Source organism: Aspergillus thermomutatus (assembly GCF_002237265.1).
Source record: "Aspergillus thermomutatus strain HMR AF 39 chromosome Unknown NODE_187, whole genome shotgun sequence".
Taxonomy (NCBI): domain Eukaryota; kingdom Fungi; phylum Ascomycota; class Eurotiomycetes; order Eurotiales; family Aspergillaceae; genus Aspergillus; species Aspergillus thermomutatus.
The window spans coordinates 38,354-59,638 of NW_020798236.1; the positions used below are offsets into that span (position 1 = coordinate 38,354).

A 21,285-nucleotide genomic window follows, 5' to 3' on the forward strand; every position below is an offset into this window, starting at 1 on the left:
GATATACAGGTGCTTGGTCACCCGCAAGCAAGCCGCGCCATCATCCGGACCGACGATACCTCCAGCACCAATACACTCCTTGTCGAAGGTTATGGGCTCAAGGAGTGCATGACCACTCTTGGTGTCAACGGTCTCCGCACTTCTACCAACAACGTCATGGAGATGCGTGACGTTCTCGGTATCGAAGCGGCCCGAGTCACAATCGTCCAAGAAATCAGCGAGGTCATGAAGGACATGGGCATTGACCCTCGTCATATGCAGCTTCTTGCTGATGTTATGACTTACAAGGGCGAGGTCCTCGGTATCACCCGATTCGGTCTTGCGAAAATGCGTGATTCCGTTCTGCAGCTCGCTTCCTTCGAAAAGACTGCGGACCACCTCTTTGACGCTGGTGGTGCTGGTCGTACCGATCTTATCGAGGGTGTCTCCGAATGCATCATTATGGGTAAGACCGTTAGTCTGGGTACGGGCGCCATGGAGGTCGTGCGTAAGATGAACTTCTTCGAGGGCCAAATTGGTCGGAAGAAGACCACTTTTGAAGACGTCTGGACCGAGGTCTACGAGGAATCTGCTGATGCTCAGCGGGCGAGAAGGGTCAGAAGGAAAGCGCGAGCTTGATCTTTAGGCCCATGTCGAATAAAAAGTGCTGTTCTCTCGCTGTCCCATGGAGAGAGGGAGGAGCGAAAAAAGTTTGCATTCTACGGCGTTGGATACTCTTGTATTGTAGTGTCCTTTTTTTCCTGTGCATTAGCGATACCGTTAACGATAGTGATGGACGGCGGCGTGGCTATTTGACCTATACTATTCTCATATTTATCAATAGTCATCTCTACAAATTATGTCAAAACTTTCGATCACATCAATTATGTTAGTAGTGTTGCATCGAAATCTAATGCATTCAAGCTGCACTTAGCCTTCCACATACAGAGCGGTGAATCAGTGATGGCTCTAGCCAAGACCCGATGCGGGGGAAGATGGAGAGTGCCTTTAGCTTGGGTGAGGATCCCTGAAATGACAACTTCCCACCATGCTGGCTCCTGCATCAGGCCCCTCGACATGGCTACAGTGCCGCAGAGGACGTTGAACTGGCTATACAGTGTGCTGAGTCGGGTTTGTTCCTACTTTCAATTCTCTCCAGCCTAGAGGAATACTGACTTTGCAAGGATCACTACGATCCCAAGCAAACCTACCAAGATCCCAACCGCACTTACTACGATGTTGCCAATGTCCTCGCTCAGTATCCTTCACTCTCGCCGCGGACGGATGTGTACAGTAAGTATATCATGCTACAGCTCAATTGACTCTTTTCTTTCCTCTACCGTATTCAATCTGGAATTCTTGGTGCTAATGAAGGTCGTTCATCCTGCAGCATACGAAACCGGTTTCTCGGCCTTACTCCTCCACCTGACAGGCACAATACCAGTGTCATTTCGCGGCACCGTCTACAAATTTCCAATCGCATTATGGATTCCGAATACATACCCACGCGAACCCCCAATGGTCTACGTAACTCCGACGCAGGACATGGCCGTTCGAGTAGGGCAGCATGTGACGCTGGAGGGAAGAGTGTATCACCACTATCTCGCGCACTGGGCTGAGGCATGGGATGTTCGTTTGCGTGATACCTTGCATTGGACTCTTCTCCGAAGGAATTGTGACTGACTTACGCCATCTTACGCAGAGATCGAACCTCGTCGACTTTCTGATGATTCTTCGGGAGGTCTTTGCGAAGGAACCGCCGGTCAAGTACAAACAGCCACAGGTACCGCAAGGACCTCAACAGTCAGGGCCTACGCAGACACCTCCCCCCTTGCCTCCTCTGCCCCCAGAGCTGGGTTCGTCGACGCATCGTCCTCCGACCACCCTTCAAAGCGCTCCGCCGCAGCCGACTGGGCAGTTGCCGCCAGCGCCGCCTCCAAAGCCAGGGCAGGCGGTCGCTACTGAACAACCGCAAGCATCACCAGCCGGGAGGTACAGCTCTCCTCCACCTCTACCGCCATTACCGCCAAAAGAACAAGATCTACGACGTCAATCGTTGCAATCTCATGCGAGCATGGGCAGTCATGTCCCCAACAGGTCTTTCCAATACCATCCTGAGCGAAGTGGTGCACCTGGAGGGACAGTGGGCTCGTATGGGTTGTCGCAACCACCACACCACAATGCAGTCCAGGCAATGCCAGCATATACGACCGGGCCAACATTTCCACCAGGCGTCGGTGGCACGCCCAGAAGTCCCCCGCCTGCCAGCCTACCTCGAGGACCTCAGCAGCCGTCGTTCCCTGTGCAACAAGCTCCTGCACATCCCTCATTGTACCGGCAGAATGGTGCTCAGTACCAGCAGCCACCGCAGCCGGCCATGCAGCCTCTACCTCATGGCCAAGCGCAGCCGACTATCGCTACCCCTCAGCCAGCGCCGAAACCAAAGAGACAAGCACCGGATCTCCTGACTTCACCCTTCGAGCTTGAACTCCCCTCGTTCACACCCACAGGTCCTGCACCACCGATCCCGCCAAACCCTGAAAAAGACGCCCTCCTGCACGCTGTTTCCAAGACCCTCGCCGAAACCGTCCAAGCCAATGTCTCCCAGTCCGAGTCCGCTGCTCACTCCCTCCTCTCCCAGTCCCAGTCCCTTCAAGCCGCCATCGCAACCCTACAAGGCGAGATCTCCTCCATCAACGCTCTCAACTCAACTCTGCAGTCCAACACCTCCATCCTCCAGCAATCCCTCCACCGTGCCGACGGCGTCATCGCAGACGCACAGGCCCGCATCTCCTCGGCCACTGCTCAAGCCCAGGCCTCAAGCTCGAGCTCAGACGCGGCGCCATCAGGTCTGCCGCCCATCGACGAGGTTCTCGTCGCCCCTACCGTGGTTGGTAAGCAGCTTTATGACCTCGTGTCCGAAGAACGAGGAATCCAGCAGGCTATTTACGCCCTGCAAGCTGCTTTAGTCAAAGGAGTCATCGGTGTCGACACGTGGTCGCGGCATACGCGCAGTTTGGCGCGAGAAGCATTCTTGAAGCGGGCCCTGATTCGGAAGATCGGAAAGGGGATGGGACTTGAGGAGGCTTGATGCTTTTACCTCTTTTCGATATGGCCTTGTAGAAAGGGGCGGTGCTTTGCTTCCAGAGAATGTTTCTACACTGATCACTAGCGCAGAGCATTTGATACCCATATTACGACATGCTTCTATAAATTAACCGAACTTTAAAGCAATGTACGTATCAGCACTACTGGTACACTACCTTACTGTTCAATATTCATTACCTGGATTAGTCATTCATCAGTCCAAAGCTTTCCTTTCACGTTTAACCTCACAATGGACCACTGACCTCGATCCTCGTTTCTCTCGGGTCTCTCTGAAGAAGCCCGGATCCCTAAACTACTCCAAGAACCCCTGCTCCAGCCAGATGCTCTCGGCGAGACGCCGCAGATTACGCTGGTCGAACTCAATGTTGACTTCCTGGGGGGTGTCTGCTTCTCGCAAGAACAGATCCTCAAATTCAATAACGAGGGGCTCGTTATCGAACAAGATGTCTTCATTCCGGCGCCAGACCGTCACCTTCTGTGCCATTGCTGGCTTTCCGTCGCTGACCTTCCACTTTTCTAGCACGATCTCCGGAATTCGTCGATTCACCGATATTGCTAGGGAGATTTTGACGTCGCCTTCTGACTCCTCTAGCCAGAAACGCGCGTCCTCCTCGAGCTTTGATTTTCGTTGGGAGACCCCAACCTCTAGCATCACCGTTGGCCATTTTCTAGAACGGCCGGCCGGGGGATGCTTGGGACCCCAGCCATTATCAGGCAATTTGGCCCGGTCATCTCCTTTAATCGCGATGCCTGAGAAACATTTCAAGGCAGTCGACAGTCCCATCCGATCGACCGCTTCCTTCAGGATATAATTGAAAGTCTGCGTAGCGTCTGTATGCTCGGCGGTGCCCCTGGCGATTTCAACGAAGAGGAGTTGACGGGAGCGATTATATGATTTCCACTGTTTGCTCAGATCGGTTTCTTCTTCGAAGTCGCGTTCGAAAATGGTTTCGGAAACGTTAGAGGAGACTATCCAGTCGCAGGGAGATGAGCGTTCTTGATCTTTGAATCGATGGAGCTCTGAGTTGACGATGTTCTGGAAATGATCGGGCCCTTCCCATGGATAAATACTGACGGTTGGAGGGAGACCCTCCAGGTCGTCACTTCCCCAGTTCTTGCCATCACTTCTAGATCCTGTACTGAGCATTTTGGAGAGCGGTCATACGGGTGGATGATTCTTTGATAGAGACAGGATATTCAAAAAGTGGTGTGGTGACTAATATATATATAAGAATTAGCGGTGCCTCATCATGATGGCATTATTAAATGCAGGCCGCAGGGCGAGTTATGATGAGAGTTGAGTTTTTGAAAGCTTATGAGTTATGATAAGATTCAAACTTCCCCTCTTGCAGTTAAGTTATTGCCGACATTAGAGCCCATGTATTTCCTTTCCCCCTTCAGTATGCTACTTAGATACACATTAATGTTGATGGCTGCCTCAACCTGCCTGGGACCCACATTGTACATATAACTTAAATCTTTCTTCATCTACTTCTATCTACTTCCATCTACGGATACATACTACCCAACCCAAATATGAAACAGTCCGTTCCAACGTAGGTAGCTACTGACTGACTCATGGCATTGCTCCAGAGTCCCGTACAGAGAAGAAAGGCTGACCATAATAAACAGATTGTGTCATGGCAGATGAACAGCTCAATCCAGATGACGAGGGGCTGGACAGGCCGTTTCGTTTCATAGTCACTAGCAAATACCTCGCTGTTCGCTATGAGGACAATAGCTTCACACTACACAGTGATTACCATGGCCATGGGAGCCTGTTTTACCTTTCAGATGATGAAATCCACATAATTAGAGATCATGCATATGTTGGCCAGCTTCACAGTCATCCCATCTATAAAGACAGTGTGTTTCACATCTGCTGTGGGTCACAGTACCTCTCCCAGGAGGGGCATTGGACAGGCAATATCGATGAAGCACTTGACGTTCAGATTGACCCAGAGGATCCTGAAATTACCGACAGCGCGGATAATGCTCCTATCCTATCACTTGCCGAGCCTGTCATCAATTCCGCTCATCCTATTTCTGCAGATGGAATCGACCTTTACCATCCCGATAAGCAGTTTGCTCTGTATCCCGTTACTCGCGACGACCTCTGGCTCGGTGATGCCGGGAATTTCAACGGCAAGCTCATCTTCGGCGGCAATCCGTACAGCGCTGGCATCCCATTTCAGCTCTCGGTACATGAAGGAAGGACGCGGATCCGCGCAAATGACGGCATGTACCTTACCGTCTTCATGGAAGATGATCTTGTCCCATACCTGAAAGAGGAATGCCGGCAGCATTCCAGGGTCAGTTCGTGCGCACATTGTTCAACATGGTACAGCCTTGGCTTTCATTCTGAGCCCGATGATTGTCTCGCTCTGATCCCCCGCGGTCTGCCTAGCATGTTTGTCTTGCACGACGGCGCTTTCTACTACAGCGTGAATGTCCTCAAGGCAAGCTATGCCGAGACCAAGCGCGTGAAGCACATTGAGGAGGCCTCGCTTTTTCAGTTTGTCGGCTAGTTGTGTCGGTGGGGAAGAATTTTGATCCTCGTCTGTGCCCTCGAGTGCGAGTACTAGGCAAGGTTGAGATATCGGCAGCCATCTAGGATATCCCCTAAAATACTGTCAACATGTCCAACAGAAACCTCATCTTCTCCGCTATGCTCTCCCGGAGTTTGCTAAGAATGGACAGAGATTAGCCCGACTACCCAGAAGCTCTGCAATATCTTGCACCAGGCTACTTGATATCCTGAATACGGCCAGGTGATTTGCAATAGAATCTATTGAATCATACCATTGGCAGAGGTAGACGATCCCATTCAAGACAGAATATAGAAATCTATCTATCGACATCCACACTATTGGTCACAGAGCCAAACACCTCCAAAGCATGGCCGAGATAATCCTGGACTCCCTTGAGACGAGGAGTCATATCACTTCCTAGAGGCAGCAGCTTCTCTGCCTCATGTCCCTCACCGACTCCCTCACCAACAACGACCTGGTACAAGGCCTGCATTGCTTTATCTTTGTCACCATTAGGCTTGATCTTCCCGCTGACCAGAAGACCCTGCACCTGCTCGGTGAAGGTCCCCTTATAGTCTTCTGGGAGGGGAGTCTTGCCCAGAACCACAGTATTGGGCATGTTGGTGTTGAAAGTGCCGAGGACGACTGTCAGGGTGCGGATGTTGAAGGGGGCAACCTCCTTAGCAAGGATCTTGGTGAGAGCTATCAGGCCCATTGTTAACTACCAGTCTCGCCACAGAGAAGCCATGTCCAAATACCGTCCAATCCAGCCTTCGCGCCCGCATAGACGCCCATTGTAGGGATACCATCGAGCGAGGCACCGCTGCTCATGTTGATGATCACACCAGACCGGCGCTGGCGCATATGAGGCAGGACTGCGCAGATTAGACGCAGCGGACTAAAGTACATTGTCTCCATCTGGGATCGAATTTCCTCCTCGGTGAAAGTCTCAATGGGCGCGTAGATGGAGTAGCCAGCATTATTGACCAGCACATCAATATGGTCGCCACTCTTTTCAAGCTCTGTAATCACATCACCACTCTGCGGGCTGTCCACATCCAGCTGGACCCATTTCCCCCCTTTACCCTCGATCTCAGCGACTAGTTCGGGGGTTCGAGAGGGATTGCGGGAGGTCGCAATGACCCTATGGCCGCCAGTCTGTGCGGCGCGCGTCAGGGAGAGGCCGAAGCCAGAGGAGCAGCCGGTGATGAGCCAGGTGAGTTTCTTAGGAGCCATGATGAACGATAGAGGTTGCAACTTGACTAGACAACACTCACGAGTCTTTCGAATTTAAACACCAGACAGCCCGCCGGAGATAGCGGACTTTGCCAGGGTCTGGTCGTTGTAACTCCGGGCGTCGACATGGATGGCCTCGGGCTCTTTGTCTCTTTCCACTCTGGCCTGGGGGACTGGTATCGGTCCAGAGGTGGTCTCTTTTACTGAAAATGGTGGCTATAGATAGGTGCGGGTTCAGGGGGGTCCATTGTTACTGTTTCCGGTTGGATTATTGTCATCATTATTGTCACGACTACACCACTGGAAACCCCATTGGGAATGCTGTTGGGAACCCCGTCTCCATTCACTAAGTCCTGATGTAGCACCTTCATCATAAGATGTAGCACCTTCATTATAAATTCATGAATGATTGTATTGTCGCCTCCACTCCCTTGGATTGTACTTGTTGTGTGAGGGAGCGGATGGTTTCATAGAAGCGCCTCTGCTGTTCATTTTCTTCAGGCAGGTTGCATTCAATAATGTCTATTCCATTTTGCTCATCTGTTTCAGTATCACCAGAAGGTCCGTTTACGGCAACATGAAGCCTATATCGGGGCTGAGTATCGGAGTTGGCAGTGTACCGGACTTGAAAATCGAGTTGTTCGTGTCCTTCTGTTTCGACCTTTCCTCTAACCCCGAAGACTGCCATCTGAGTTACCGAATATTAGTTTCTTAATTCATCACGATTCTGGAAGTTTACCCGATTGGTGTGGTTGCAGTAGGGAGACGCACTTACCTGGTTTTCTTTTGTGGGTGATTCCTCGAGTAGGTCATAAGAGTCCCAGACGAGATGGCAACTGTCCCATAGTACCCTGTTTGTGCCCCCTTTTAACACAAGGGCGAGTGCGGCCCCCTTCACATCTTGGGTCTGGATCATTGGGCGGGATGGAAATAGCATTTTATGATGGAAGAAAGGGATTAGTGCTTAAAGAAAGAAGGAAAAAGTTGATTTTATGTGTGAGATGATAACCAAGGACATGTTATAAAGATAGAATAAATAGATTCATATCTTAGGCTGAGTGTTAGCAAACTATCAGTGAATGGGGAAAAGGTTAGGTATTATTGTAATATGATTTGAGTATAGAGCAATGGTCTATGTATATACTAGACCCACCTGAAAGTAGAAAGGAAAGTAAAAATTGGCTTTCTTTGTGATGTGATTCCACTCTTTAGCTGCATGGTGGAATCGCTCGCTGCCTTCGAATCGCCAGCGGCAGCGAAACCATCTGCCTCGCCCAGAACAGCATGATCATACCCATATCCACCGCCCGAGAATCTTCTCCCTCAGCGACTATCACGAGACATGGTACCTGCGCCCCGACTGGTCCGCCCTGCGTCGTTGCGGCTTTAAAACCGACCACGCGGCCGCCATGAGCTTTGTCGACCAGAAGGATGCCGAGACGAGGTTCGACAAATGTCCGCGCATGCTGCTTGTCCAGGCTCTCGAAAAACTTGAACTGGAATTGGGTGCAAAGGTCTCGATAGGCTTCGAGATCGAGTTCGTGCTGCTGGACGGGTCAGACAATGTCATTAAGCCGCTAGATCGGCTGAACGGCTACTCGAGAACGGCTGGACTGCGCGGAGAAACATTGGACCTGGTTGAAGAGATTGCCGACGCCCTCAAGCAGTCTTCCATCAACATTCACCACTTCCATGCAGAAGTCCAGGATCAGCTGGAGATTGCTCTTGCCCCCGAGCCTGCACTGGAAGCCGTCGATTCTCTTGTTCTGGCGCAAGAAGCCATTCGCGCGATATGCGTGCGTCGGAATCTCAAGGCGACCATGACCCCGAAACCGACACTGTCTGGACCGTCAAGCGGCCTGCACCTCCATCTTTCCCTCAACAAGCTCGAACATGGGTCGGCTGACAACTTCGTTGCCGGCGTCCTCAACCACATGGGCTCGCTCTGTACCTTCGGAATGGCAAACTACGACGGCTATGTCCGCTCCACCAGCGATGCTACGGGCGCATGGATCGGATTCGGCACCGATAACCGCGACTTGCCGGTGCGGAAGATCGGCAACTGGCATTGGGAGTTCCGCATGATGGACAGCACCGCAAATCCATACTTGTTCGTTGCGACTGTTTTGCTTGCTGCTTTAGATGGGCTTGCAAACAAGACGGAGTTGGTTTGGAAGGATTGCAAGTTCTTCCCGCACCTGTTGGACGAGAGTATGCGGGCCGAGTATGGGATGCACAAGAGCATGCCAGTCACGTTCAAAGAAGCGTTGGATTATTTGAAGAGGGATGTTGCTCTGAAGACTTGGATTGGCAAAGACTTGCTGAAGTGGTTCATCTCCGTCAAGGATAAAGAGGTAGAGGAATTCGGAAAGATGACCGACGAGCAGAGGCGGCTTCGCTTCTTGGAGTACTTTTGAAGCACATCTCGAGATAACACTTGCACGATGTGGCTCTATCACGTAGCTCCGTCATAATGGATTTACTGAGACGATTTCTGCTGCTTTCGCAAGGGCTTTACAGCTGGTTAGAAAGCCCCAGCATCGGGCACAATTGAACTCGTAAGTTGCTTTTGCATATGGCAGGCTATCTGTTCCACAACCGTCTTTCAGCATGATGGTGTCGAAACCTTGAGCATGAGCGTCTTGTAGAGTAGCGCCGACACACTGATCGGTGTTGACACCCGAAAACAGGAGGGTGCGGATTTCTTCCTTCTTCAGATACTCGCCAAACGCAGACTTCTCGTTCCAGAGACCAGAGTTGCGATTTTTATGGATCCAAACGTCTGGGCGGGCCGCTTTCTTGCCCTCCTCGTACGCGCCGGCCAAGGGCCCATGCAAGGCAGTATTCCAGGTTCCCCTCATCATCACCCGGCCGGCGTTGACCCGGCTGCCATCCTCCAAGACGATTTCTCCGAGCTCCGTGCCTGGTAATTTGTTGAGATTTGGCCGTTCACCGCATTTGAGGAAGTTTGCAGGATCATCAGGGTCGCCATGCCGGTCCCCAAGTCCGTAGTCGGCCTTTTCCGTGTTGACATCGAAGGCAAACACGCGAACTTCGGCCGGTGGCATGCTGGCGAGATCATCCTCAGGGAGGCCCCAGTTAAGCCAGATGATCTGGAGGCCAAGCTTGCGCGCGGCCGGTATGGCGTATTGGAGAATCGCGTCCTGAGCTTCATACATTGGGGGGGCGGACGGCGGCTCGAGTGCTTTGTTCAAACCGATGTTCTGCATGTCGATGATTACCAAAGCCGTCTTGATTGGGTCAATTTTGACGTTGACGAGTTCGCAATCGAGGTGGACGCCTCTCCCTGGCAATTTCGAGCTTGGGTCTGCTGAGTGAGTCAGGTCCCAGCCGTCAGGAGACCAAATCCAAGTGTTTCCTTCTGATCCAACGAGGATCCTCTGGCGGGGAGGATTCTCGAAAGAATTCTCAGTGAGATCCTTGGTCAATGTGGTGGCCATTTTCACTGATGAGGAGTATTGAGCCGAGAACAGGGTCGGAGGGCTGAGCTATTTGTCGACGGCGAGAGGCATTATAATTAATTATGACTTCAGTTCTGCCTGGGACTGCATGGGAACAACAACAGAAGGGAATGCTGCGTTAGTGTGTGCCGCCTAGCTGTCCATGCTAGAACACGAACAGGATAGCGTATGTGCCGTAAAGTGATGCTGCCAAGCGGGGTTCATGTTGCCCACAGCCTTCATCCCCTGTCTTCCACTGCTTCGGTCTGTGAACTGCAAAATATGCCTGTGTTCTGCGCCACTGTTCGACAGTGAAAATGCTGCGATCAGGCGACTAAGTCGACAGCCCTTAATAAGCGAAGGGCGTGCTAGTGGCAAAAATATACATCCCACAGGCTCTGACGAAGTAGGATTGATCCGGTTAGCGTCCTCTGCCAAGAGGTGAGTGCGGCAAGGCCAGCTTGGAGAAGAAGTGGACGGAGAGCACTGGCTAGCTGAATTAGTCACCACATCGTCACGTACGCTTGTCAGACACAAATCAGGTAATGATTCTAGTAAAGATACATGTGGTCATCGATATTGCCTGTGATATAAAATTGTTGCGGGAACTAACGCTGGACCGATTGCGGACCCACCTGTGGGGTTCCTGAATCCTGAGCTTGTTACATGAAGCCATTAGGAGAAAGCCACCAAAGGCAATCCCGGCGACAATTTCTGACCAAGAGTGTATCCTCTTTTCTGAACTGTCGATAACATGGGTCAGACTGGGATTTCTGGTCCCGCCATGCTCATAATAGTACATCCTCGTGGCTGACGGTAGCCTGTAGATAATCCCTCGCCCTATCCTCACCGGAAAATTTCTTGTCCACGATGTCATGTCCGTCTCTTACTGAATAATATATGTCGGGGCTTACTCGGACGACATGTGTGAGACCAGGCACCTCGGAAATCCGGGCCCATATAGTATATTGCTGCAGACCATCTCACAAGCTCTTCGGTTGCTTCATCATCTCAACCATCTCTATGGCCCCGTTTCTCATGGTAGCATGCCTCGAACGATGATTTATACCCTGAAGAACTTCTCCCACCGATCCCTCTGCGCCTCGGGCAAGACCTGCATACACCAACCCGACAGCCCATTATCACTAGAATCCACCGTCTCTGTCTCTGTGTACGTCCACTTCTCCAAAAGCTTATCCTTCCATTCCTCAATCCATACCACTTGTCTTTGGCCACCGGAACCAACCAGAGGCACCATACCTTTCGGCACATATTCAGCCTGTCGAAGGGCCTGCCCGCTATAGAAGAACTTGCGTTGAGGATTGCACTTGCCCGTTATGCCACGAGGATGATCTTGCGTTGTATCGGAACTCGACTGGAGATCGCAGTAGCGGTGCAACGCATCATCCAGGCCATCTAGGAGTTTGAAAATATAGATGACAATTTCAGTAGAGAGGTAGAGTAGATGTCACATTTTTGTTCTGACAGTGGCTCTCAAGCGTAAACCAAGTAGCGTCTCAGAAAGAATTATGAAGTCCACCAAAGGCGGTCCCCGGTCGGCCTGCATCTCACCTTTTAGTTAAGAATGATCCTGCAAGGGTTGCAAACATGGTCTAGGCCAGCTTGATTAACACGTAAAAGGCCACAGGATCTTGTAATAATCAGAAGTAATAGTGCTGAGATGGACATGTCAGCAGAAGGGTGTTGTGCAGGGTCACTGGGTGAGTTATATTCAGGTTCAGGTGAGCTTCAGGTAAATAGGGTGAAGATAGAACAGCAAGGCAGCTAACACTAATGAATCAAAAAAGACAATATAGATTAGGAGCGTGACCAAAGATCTAGGATGTAGCCACTGGGCCCACACGCATCTGAATCTAGGTCCAACCAGTGCTGAGTTTCTTTCTACACCTCTCTGTCTCCCCGCAACTTTGCTAGCTGCCATGCAAAGCGCACTCTCCTAGCCTGTTGTCAATGACCAAACTGACGGGGTCAAAACAGAAGCGTCTATACCTAACTCAGGCTCCGAAATGGACATATTGTGCCCACGAGTACGGCTGCTCCAAATGTCGTCGGCGAATGTCTGCCACAGCACTGTGCAACGCTGCCGCCACTCCCCGGTTGCCCTTCTGCAGGCCACCATTTATGAGAAGTTCACGATAGAAGATGCTTGCCACGTGCACACAGGTGTCGTCATGGGAGGGCCACATAGACGCCACAGTATGTCCAAAACCCGCTACTTGAAAGCCGCTCGCCAGATGGAGAGCCTCATCCGCCAAGTCCGAAACCTGGTTTTCAGCCGTCGAGCACGCCGACAGGTATGCAAGCCATGCCTGGCCCAGATGCGACTCCGAGATCTTCTGTACAGTGAGTGGATCAGGGAATAAGTCTGACTCCCCTTGTAGTGCCAGGTAGCTATTAGAGGGATCTGTCATATCAGACGATCCGTGGCACGCAAAATGCACGACACTACAATCCTTCATCCTCTGCAGGGCCAACTTCGCACTAGGCTGGGACAATGATTGCAGGACATGAGGTTCACTGACAGTATCCTGGATAGCTTTAGCCTCTGCCTCAACGCCAGGAAGATCATGTACTGCTGGAGTTCTTGACATGGTCACCAGCAGAAGCAATTGCGTGCAAGGCTTCACAGCTGCGTGATCCCTGGCATACCGCAATGTCTTTATGGAAGGAGTATAGGAGGAAATAGCGCAACTAAAAGTATTTTCGGCTGAGCCCTCCGAATGATCACCGGCCGCATGGAATGGGAGACCGCTAGCCAATCCAGTGCCTATCCACCATATCCGAGGAAGCTCCTCATCACACACGGGCTGAAGAAAGCCCAATTCATCCAGCACCAGACAGACACAGTCGGACCACAGACGGCTCAAGAATTGCCGAAACTCAGCATCTTGGCCTTGACTCCCTCCCCCTTCCTTCTTGATGAACCGGGATGAGCTTCTGGTCAATGCCCAAGGACGGTATTGTCCCACATCTAATGCGGGAAAGTCGGGCAAAGGGACGTGTTTGGCGCCTGATGGTGAGATGATCAAGGCATCACTGCTGATAGAAGTGACATTCACAATCACAATTGGACCCTCAACAGCATAATGCTTTAAGTTATCAGATGAAGGAGACAAAAGGAATCGGTCAAACTCCAGCAAAGTGCGGATATGTTTCAAGTGCCTTTCTAAATCATTCGCAGCCTCATCACGTTCTCGGGATAGCTGCCTTCGGATTTCGGGGGGGCTCTCAAGGCTGGTGGGAGCAGAAGCTTTATACCGGAGCCGGTCGAATTCTTTCGCTTCAATCGGATACTTCTCTGTCATGTCCGAAATATCGCTACGGCCATCAATGAGATAGCCAATGATAAGTCCGCGTCCCTCCTCTAAGTACTCCACTCCACGCACCGGATCACCCGCCGTTTTGAGGAGAACGGAACAGGCCTCTGCAGCCAGGCCAGCTGTTTGGGTAATGGCATGCTGCTGGTCTTCTCGGCTTAAGGAGCGGCCGCACACCAAAGGCAGCAAGGAGAGAGCTCTGTCAGCTAAGGAAACGGCCTTTGGAAAATCCTCATCCTCAACTAGAAGTTTGATGGCTTCGCGGGCTGCTTGAACTCGAGTTAGAGGTTTTGCACTGCTGCAGTTATAGGCTTTTATGTAGCTGTCAGTACATGTAAACCTATCTTTCTTTTCATGCATCTTATTATATCGGGCTGAGAGCCTGTTGGCCAAATTATTCAACCAGGCTGCGAGATTTGGATGGTCTTCTGGCGTGATGTCAATGGCTCTCTGTGCCTTTTGAATAGCCTCTTCCAGGTCATCCATCTTCCCGGTTCGATAATATCGGTCTGAGAACATGTCGCCCAGGTTATTCAACCGGCCTGCGAGATCTGGATGGTCTTGTGGGGTGATGTTAACAGCAGTACATTTAACGCTGACCTCACACATGTCACTGATGCTTTAACAGGCATCTAGTCTACGTTGGTCAACAACCACTGATCTATCGCTGGGGGTTCGAAGTTAACCAATGGAGCCCCTCAATATACTTGCAAAGTGGGCCTTCCCAGTCGACGTCCGACTCGGTATGAGCGAAGAACGGAGTATTACCAGGAAAAGACTGTTAGATGCTAGCAAACGCAAGTCTGTGCTCATCAGCTGATCTAAGACAAACTCAACAGAAAAGCGGCCCATCCGGCGCAATGCCATCGCAGCCCTAGCTATAATTCTTACTAATATAGTAAACACTTATCAAGCATATAGGCACAGAAAACACAAACCTCGCAGCAGCCGGCATGTTGGTGGTATCGGACTAAGATGAATGGCCTGGTGCCGTGGACGTTCTGAATTTTCCAATCTTAATCTACTTCTCTTTAGGTATATCGTAAGATTATCAGGAATATCAGACCCGTGCTGCCATTGCAAAAAATGAGTATCAGATGGATGAGGCAGCTGTGAACAAAGACTGGCCATTAGTATTAGCAACTTTTAGGTGCATATTTTCCCTCCAGCTCTTAATTAACATGGGGAATTTATCTTTATGGTCTTATAGTCCAAATGAGATACTTCGCAAGGGCTAGTCCGGCCACAACCTTCACAAGCTTATTTCTTGTTTTCGCTATTAAGTACTATCGAAGAGACCCAAAAGAGCGACCTTGAACAGCGGAATCCAAATACCTCGTGGTCTAGATACAATTACTCGCCTCCATCAAATACTTCCCCGAATGTTCCTCTTCCAGACCGTCTTTGCCCAGACCACTGCCCCCTTCCAGCCGCTCCCGTTTTCCTTCGTGATGCTCAGGGTGACAGTGCACACCACCCACGGTCTCGATGGATCTTGCCTCCTGTCGTCGTCGCTTTCAGTACGCGAACGACCCTGCATACCATCATTTTCGACTTGTAAGCGTCCCACTCCAACAAAGGTTAGGGCTTCTAATTGTCTGCCAACCAGCAACTCCAATAGGTGGTCAAGAGAGATCCCCGCTGTAGAAACTTCCTCGATGTAACCAATGTAGGTATACAGCCAAAGTACCCCCCATCTGTGAAGTGTTAAAATGCGGACATAATACCATAGAATTTCACTTACACCCACTCTGCAGAACGACAAAATTCCTGTTGCTTCATAAGATGTTCTGGAAGCCACATGTGACCTATCATCTTGTCAATTAGTGGAAAGCTGTTGTTAATGCGAAACTCAATTGAATCCAAGACTCCTGCAAAATTTTCCCATATATACCAGAGAGTGTTCCCAGAAAGGTCCGCATTGATGCACTCACCAAATTAGCTAAAGGTTATGAACTAATGCGCTTTGCAGCAGCTTGTTGAAATGAGCTGAGCCTTGATAGAGCCTTTGGATAGCATATCCATTGTGAAAACAGTCCACTGTAGGTCTCTAAATTTTCGTTCAATAGCCTTGACAAATCCTTAGATATACTAGTCTCAAGCAGTAACAGGTCACTGCAACCAGAACAAGTATAAACCAAGTAACATACAAGTGAGGTACTAGGTAGGAGAGTGTGTCCAACGTCATAGATCTAGTGAGTCCTGGAATTAAAGGCGCCAGTTAGATCATCCATCACAAATGAATTTAGTAACAGAAGTTAAGCTTTACAGTAGACACCACTTACTTAACTCAGCTCTCCGTCAATACTGTCTCACTAGTGGTTCGAGAGGCGGCGTCGTATTATACGAGAACCCCGGCGGATCGATGTCGTCGTCAAGGCTGGATGCCGGACGAGCCAACGAACTTCGGCACTGGTTGACTATTACACTAGCCTCCCTGTTGGGGCTCCTGGCGTTCTGAAGCGTAGGAGGTGGGTATTCCAGTTCTGGATCCTTCCCCCAAGGCAAGATAAAGGAATCAGGGCGTACTCTCTTTGAGCCCTGTAGTTTTTGTGAAAGAGTCATTAGCCAATGAACAAAATTGTCAAAATAAAACTTCCATTGAGAACATATGGAGTTGAACAGCGATTTGAAAGCCATGAACTGGTGATGGGTCCCAGTAAAGGCTTGAGGGACATTTGGCTCCTTATTTATCTTTTTCTTTTTTGATACTGTATGCAATTTAGAATCCTCGTTCTGCCCTTAGGAAAATGGCCGTTTAGGCTGTTGCCCATAGAATCAAGCAATCACTGCCAATCATACTTACATGGCACATACTTCTTTGTCAACGACATTAAGGTCGACTAGCAGGGACGTCAAAAAAAGGTGACTCTTATCAGCGACCCAGACAATTTTGAAATGTGATTGATTGATTGCTTCATCTCCTCAGTTGATGGCGTCATTTGCCTATTTTCTTGAGCAGTCCTAATGGGTGTAGCGTCAGCACAAGGCTAAATCACTAACGACCTGATGGGAGTTGTTGCCATCCATACTTGCATAATACGCGCATATTTCTTCGATTACAATATTGAGGTCGATTTACAGGAGCATCAAAATAAGGTGGACTTTAAAAGAGACCCTAAAAAAAAGAACCCCAAATTGTGATCGACTGCGCTATCTCGGGCGTCTGTGCAGAGCTCTGAGGCTCTTATTGGATAAAAACCCGCAGACCTGCGCGCTGACCTAAGTTACCTAACTATCAAACTCAGTAGGCATCTAGCACGCCGCTCATTATGCCGCCCTAGGAGACTGGTAAGGTCATAAAGTTGGAAGCTTTAGATACCGGTAAAAGCGTGACAGATATTACCTCTCCATGATGGTTTCTTCTCCAAATGTTCACCTCCCCTGGGGGTTAAGCGCTCTATGCTTGAAAATTAACACTCGACGGTGTGGATATACTAGTAGTGACATAAAACTGCACTTTCGTAACCACTTGGCTTGAAGCCGTTTATCGCCTGCATCATCTAGCAATAAATCTTTTGGTTGACTGATTTAAGGTCTGTTTGGACAAGTCAAAGAAAAGGGAGACGGGAGAGCATAAACAACTGGAGTACAATACAAATCCCAGCTATCTTTATAAGTCAGGCATGCCATCATCATAGAGATCATTCCAAAACATAATATCTTGAAGACTCTCTTCGCTCAAAGAGGCATTCGCGAAATGTTCCCTTTGTGGTGTTCGGATCCTCCGATGGACTTCGCCAGCCGTTTTCCAACCGAAGAATCCAGCCATTTCCCAATCAATGAGCCCCACGATCTTGCCATTGTCAACGATGCAATTAGATTGGGTGAAGTCGCTATGCATAAAGCTCATATCCAGGTCGGTATTAGTATCAGAGAAAAGAATCGCGCCTTCTAAAGGATTGATCCGGCCATTACTGAGGATGTAGGGATCTCGGACAACGTGAGACCGCACCTGACATCTATCGATAGGCTTGACTGTATGCAGCTGTCGAAGTATCAGTCGTGCCTGCTCTTTAAAGGACTGCTTTTCGCTTTGAGAGAGGTACGGCCATGCAACACTCAAAGCAACACCCGGGAGTCTCTCTTGGATCAGCACTTGGCGGTCATGAATCTGAAGTGGTGTAAGTATTTAAAATAATCATAAAACAGCCAGAGAGTAAATACCTTGCCTGCAAAGTAAATTTCCGGCACTCTAATATCTCCAAGTATGTCCTTGGCAATAGTAATGGCGCGGACCTCATTAGCGTCAGCGAATGAATAGTCAATCTCTCGTGTCTCATGTAGGTGACTTGATTTGACAATGACACTTCCAAGAGCAAACACATCACGACCACCTTCGTTCGCCGGATATATTCTGACGGATTCATCGCAGAGGCCAACTACTGACTCCCAGTATTGCATCGAGTGCGAGGACTGGGAGCCAACGTGCTCTGGATTAACACGAAAGCCGCCTGGTTTCAGACGGTACCGTCCATAAAGTGGAACATCCGCGTATAGGTCAGTGGAGGGGATGTGCTCTGGCTCCGTCACATACGGATTCATGATTGAAGAAGAAACAGAGTAATATGCGGAGTTTTTTGAGTTAGAGAGCGTATTATTGCTCCTTGAGTTTTGCTTTCGAACGACAACGTGAATAGAGCTTTTTTTTAACGATATTGTGGTCGCACGGTCATTAAAACAGAGTACTGGGCGGCATGAGGGCGCAACAAACCAATAGCTTAGCACCAAATGAGACAACCACAAGTCCCAACAAGCGTGCAGCAAAACTCTTGACTACTAGTCCCATATGCTGATCCTAGGATATTGTGATTCACTGTTCTAACTGGATCACTTAGGCTGGTTAAGTCACGGACGCGTCAGCAGGCATCTGGCGCAAAGATATAACATTGCCTCAAAAGGGAGTAGCATATGTCAAGGACTCAAGTCACCTGGAAGGTGTGAACATAAATACTGCCTTCATCTCTGCCAGACTCGGTCCAAACTATTTTATCGTCCCCGTGCTTATCAAGTCTGTTTTGATCATCGTTAACTATAAATTTATCTGCCTTCTAAACCACTGTGATCCACGACTTTAGCCAACATCAACATGGCTGTCCGATGCTCTGCCTGTGGCGGGTGGATCAAGACCACTGGTGGACCCCATGACTACCCCGGGAAGCCTAAGGCCCGGGTCCTTCCCAACAATGATACCATGACGTGCCCGATGGTTCATACCATTACCAAGAACAGGACTTCAAAGGGACATGCATTGTCACCTGCTGTTTCTTCAAAAGTTCTCCACTTATCAGGGATAAGCCAAGCAAGGACTGCCTCTGCTACCTGGTTTGCGGTATCCTAATTGCCACAGTTGAACTAATACTGCCCAAGGTCCAAGATCTCAGTGGATAAGTGGAAGTTGTGGCTGGAGAAGAACCGGGTGTAGATTTGGTTAATGATCCAGTTCTTGAGTAATGATTCATCGGTCAAGAGATCCGCAAGAAGAGATGAGACATCTTCTCGTCGACCCGCCGCTACTTTTTCTGGATCCGCTGACCTGAGATGCAATGGGAGGCACCTCTTTTCGTATACTTTGAGAGGCCCTAGGAACTTATAGGAACTTGGCGCATCAGTCTTTGCGAGAGCATACAGCATAATGAACAAAAAATTCGCACCGGCCTGATCGCGGTTGACATGTACAGGCCCAGCGTCTATAGACGACGATTCGAAAAATTCATAAAAGATGCCGCAGCGTGACAACTGCAGATCTGTTGTATGCATCTTCCTCGTTCTCTGGCAGCCGCAGCGAAAACAGCGGCGAGTACACTGTGCGAAGATCATCTTCGAGATTCAGGACCTCCTCTCCGAGAAGAATCTCCAGAATGAGATCAAGCTGCTCTACAGTCAGAGGTCTCTGAGCCAGTGTCACGAAGGAGAGTATGATGTTTAGCTGTTGAATTTGGGGCCCTTCTTCATCAGACATTGTATCTGATGCTGATAACTCCCTCGCAAGCCGCTGCAGCTCCTCACGCAGCATCGCGCTGATTCCTTTAGGCATGGTCTTGACAACTTTGCGGATCTGCTCCTTTGTTCTGCAGCGCAGTACATTTTTTATGACAAGATTGGCCCATTTCCAGAGGCCTTCTGCTCGTGTGCATATATCTCGGACGACTTCGTCTTGGAAGTCTGAAGCATTGCGAAACAGCTTGGTCTTTTGGAGCTTCTGAGAGACGTATCCGTGCAGATCATCCTTGTTTTGATTGTTGGTGATTTCAATGTCATGGACCCATCCTAGCGAGTGTTCGTCAAGAATTCTGCGCCCTGCCTAGAAGGACGACTCGTACTAGTGGCTTTCTTTCCATGCCATCCGAGTATGTCCTTTCAAGCAGACTGAAAAACAGCTCTTGCTCGTCTGGATCAGCCTCGTCAATGCCGTCAATAATAAAATAAACTCTATCGTCTGATGGTGCCTCAAAATAATCCAGCAAGAGCTTCCTCCAAACAACATAACTATTCCCCGGATCTCCCTTCAAACAAAACTCCTCAGCATGGACCGCGAAAGTCGACCGCTGGACAACCACCTGCCATGCCAGGGTCCGCAGAGCTTTGTTAAACGAGCGCAGATCAACATCATTATTTTTGCAGAAGAAAGATGCAACAACAGCGTCTCCTTCTTTCGCAAGATCACTGATAATCTTCGACGCCAGATACGATTTCCCAACGCCAGGCCCGCCATGGATCCAAAGCAAAGGCTCGTTCCCATCCCACCACTCCCTAATCCTCTCCTCAACCCACCTCCCCGACCCCGGAATCCGACCCTCATTGATAGCCGAAAAGGCCTGCCCCGAAGCAGAAACAGGCTCTAACAGCGCCTTCAACTTGTCCATCCTCTCCCTCTCAACCTCCATCTCATTTTTCTCAAGCAACACCGCTGTATTCTTCAAAGCCTGACTCGTGAGGTTCAAAGTATGCGCAGAAACCATCTTATGTTCCTGCCCCGTCAACTCCTCCAATTCAGCCAGGAGTCCCTGAACCGAAGTATCCTCAATAAGGACATTCTTCGCCCATTTTGAGAACCGCGCCCTGAATGAGCCCCGACTCAGCAGGCTCTGCGATACGCCGCAAACATGCAGAAAAGTAACGAGAACTTTCACAATAACGCCCTTCATCCCTTCACTCAGCGGGACACCACGGTAATCTAGAGAAAGAGATTGAAAACAAGAACAAAACTGTCTGAGTCTATAGCTCTAATAAACTAAGAGGACATCCTGCATCATAAGTGTCCATGATCATCCATCGTCCAGGATATGTGATTCGATCGCTTGCCATAACGCTTTGTAGTATGCTCCATACCCATTGTAAAACCCAACTCCATCCATGCAGCCTGGATTACATTCATTCTGGTCACTCATGTTCGTCAATACTATTTGCATCGGGATTGATCAAGCGCTGATTCTCGAGATTGACTGTGTTAAGATCCTGAAAAACCACCAAGATTTCATGGATTAGCAAAGAACCAAAAAAAAAAAAAAAAAAAAAAAAAAAAAAAAAAAAACAAAAAATCCCAACCACCACACACAACATCCCCAGAAAAAAACATTTACACTCCAGTCTGTACCTCCTAATTCATTAGCTTGATGTCTCTTCCGTTTT

General features: G+C 49.5%; 9 protein-coding genes across 9 annotated transcripts; 3 read left to right on the forward strand and 6 right to left on the reverse strand.

The window, feature by feature from the left end:
* Nucleotides 1-1,056: 1,056 nt before the first annotated feature.
* CDV56_104928 (putative endosomal sorting complex protein TSG101) lies at nucleotides 1,057-3,070 on the forward strand (the record flags this gene model as incomplete). Its single annotated transcript, XM_026758547.1, has 4 exons — nucleotides 1,057-1,110; nucleotides 1,164-1,272; nucleotides 1,370-1,608; nucleotides 1,682-3,070. The coding sequence occupies 4 exons, from the start codon at nucleotides 1,057-1,059 to the stop codon at nucleotides 3,068-3,070; spliced, it is 1,791 nt and encodes a 596-aa protein (XP_026612131.1).
* Nucleotides 3,071-3,379: 309 nt separating this feature from the next.
* On the reverse strand, nucleotides 3,380-4,234 carry CDV56_105109 (uncharacterized protein; the record flags this gene model as incomplete). Its single annotated transcript, XM_026758728.1, has 1 exon — nucleotides 3,380-4,234. One exon carries the CDS (start codon nucleotides 4,232-4,234, stop codon nucleotides 3,380-3,382), a length of 855 nt encoding a protein of 284 aa, XP_026612132.1.
* A 493-nt stretch (nucleotides 4,235-4,727) lies between these two features.
* CDV56_105217 (uncharacterized protein) lies at nucleotides 4,728-5,615 on the forward strand (the record flags this gene model as incomplete). Its single annotated transcript, XM_026758836.1, has 1 exon — nucleotides 4,728-5,615. The coding sequence occupies one exon, from the start codon at nucleotides 4,728-4,730 to the stop codon at nucleotides 5,613-5,615; it is 888 nt and encodes a 295-aa protein (XP_026612133.1).
* A 319-nt stretch (nucleotides 5,616-5,934) lies between these two features.
* On the reverse strand, nucleotides 5,935-6,854 carry CDV56_105319 (SDR family oxidoreductase; the record flags this gene model as incomplete). The annotated part of the gene is made up of 2 exons (XM_026758938.1): nucleotides 5,935-6,320; nucleotides 6,377-6,854. 2 exons carry the CDS (start codon nucleotides 6,852-6,854, stop codon nucleotides 5,935-5,937), a joined length of 864 nt encoding a protein of 287 aa, XP_026612134.1.
* Nucleotides 6,855-8,263: 1,409 nt separating this feature from the next.
* On the forward strand, nucleotides 8,264-9,271 carry CDV56_105497 (uncharacterized protein; the record flags this gene model as incomplete). The annotated part of the gene is made up of 1 exon (XM_026759116.1): nucleotides 8,264-9,271. One exon carries the CDS (start codon nucleotides 8,264-8,266, stop codon nucleotides 9,269-9,271), a length of 1,008 nt encoding a protein of 335 aa, XP_026612135.1.
* Nucleotides 9,272-9,322: 51 nt separating this feature from the next.
* On the reverse strand, nucleotides 9,323-10,315 carry CDV56_105576 (cysteine hydrolase family protein; the record flags this gene model as incomplete). Its single annotated transcript, XM_026759195.1, has 1 exon — nucleotides 9,323-10,315. The coding sequence occupies one exon, from the start codon at nucleotides 10,313-10,315 to the stop codon at nucleotides 9,323-9,325; it is 993 nt and encodes a 330-aa protein (XP_026612136.1).
* Nucleotides 10,316-12,330: 2,015 nt separating this feature from the next.
* On the reverse strand, nucleotides 12,331-14,608 carry CDV56_105798 (uncharacterized protein; the record flags this gene model as incomplete). Its single annotated transcript, XM_026759417.1, has 2 exons — nucleotides 12,331-14,266; nucleotides 14,592-14,608. 2 exons carry the CDS (start codon nucleotides 14,606-14,608, stop codon nucleotides 12,331-12,333), a joined length of 1,953 nt encoding a protein of 650 aa, XP_026612137.1.
* A 2,658-nt stretch (nucleotides 14,609-17,266) lies between these two features.
* On the reverse strand, nucleotides 17,267-18,198 carry CDV56_106136 (uncharacterized protein; the record flags this gene model as incomplete). Its single annotated transcript, XM_026759755.1, has 2 exons — nucleotides 17,267-17,767; nucleotides 17,821-18,198. 2 exons carry the CDS (start codon nucleotides 18,196-18,198, stop codon nucleotides 17,267-17,269), a joined length of 879 nt encoding a protein of 292 aa, XP_026612138.1.
* A 1,168-nt stretch (nucleotides 18,199-19,366) lies between these two features.
* On the reverse strand, nucleotides 19,367-20,961 carry CDV56_106275 (NACHT domain protein; the record flags this gene model as incomplete). Its single annotated transcript, XM_026759894.1, has 3 exons — nucleotides 19,367-19,882; nucleotides 19,977-20,830; nucleotides 20,889-20,961. The coding sequence occupies 3 exons, from the start codon at nucleotides 20,959-20,961 to the stop codon at nucleotides 19,367-19,369; spliced, it is 1,443 nt and encodes a 480-aa protein (XP_026612139.1).
* Nucleotides 20,962-21,285: the final 324 nt, after the last annotated feature.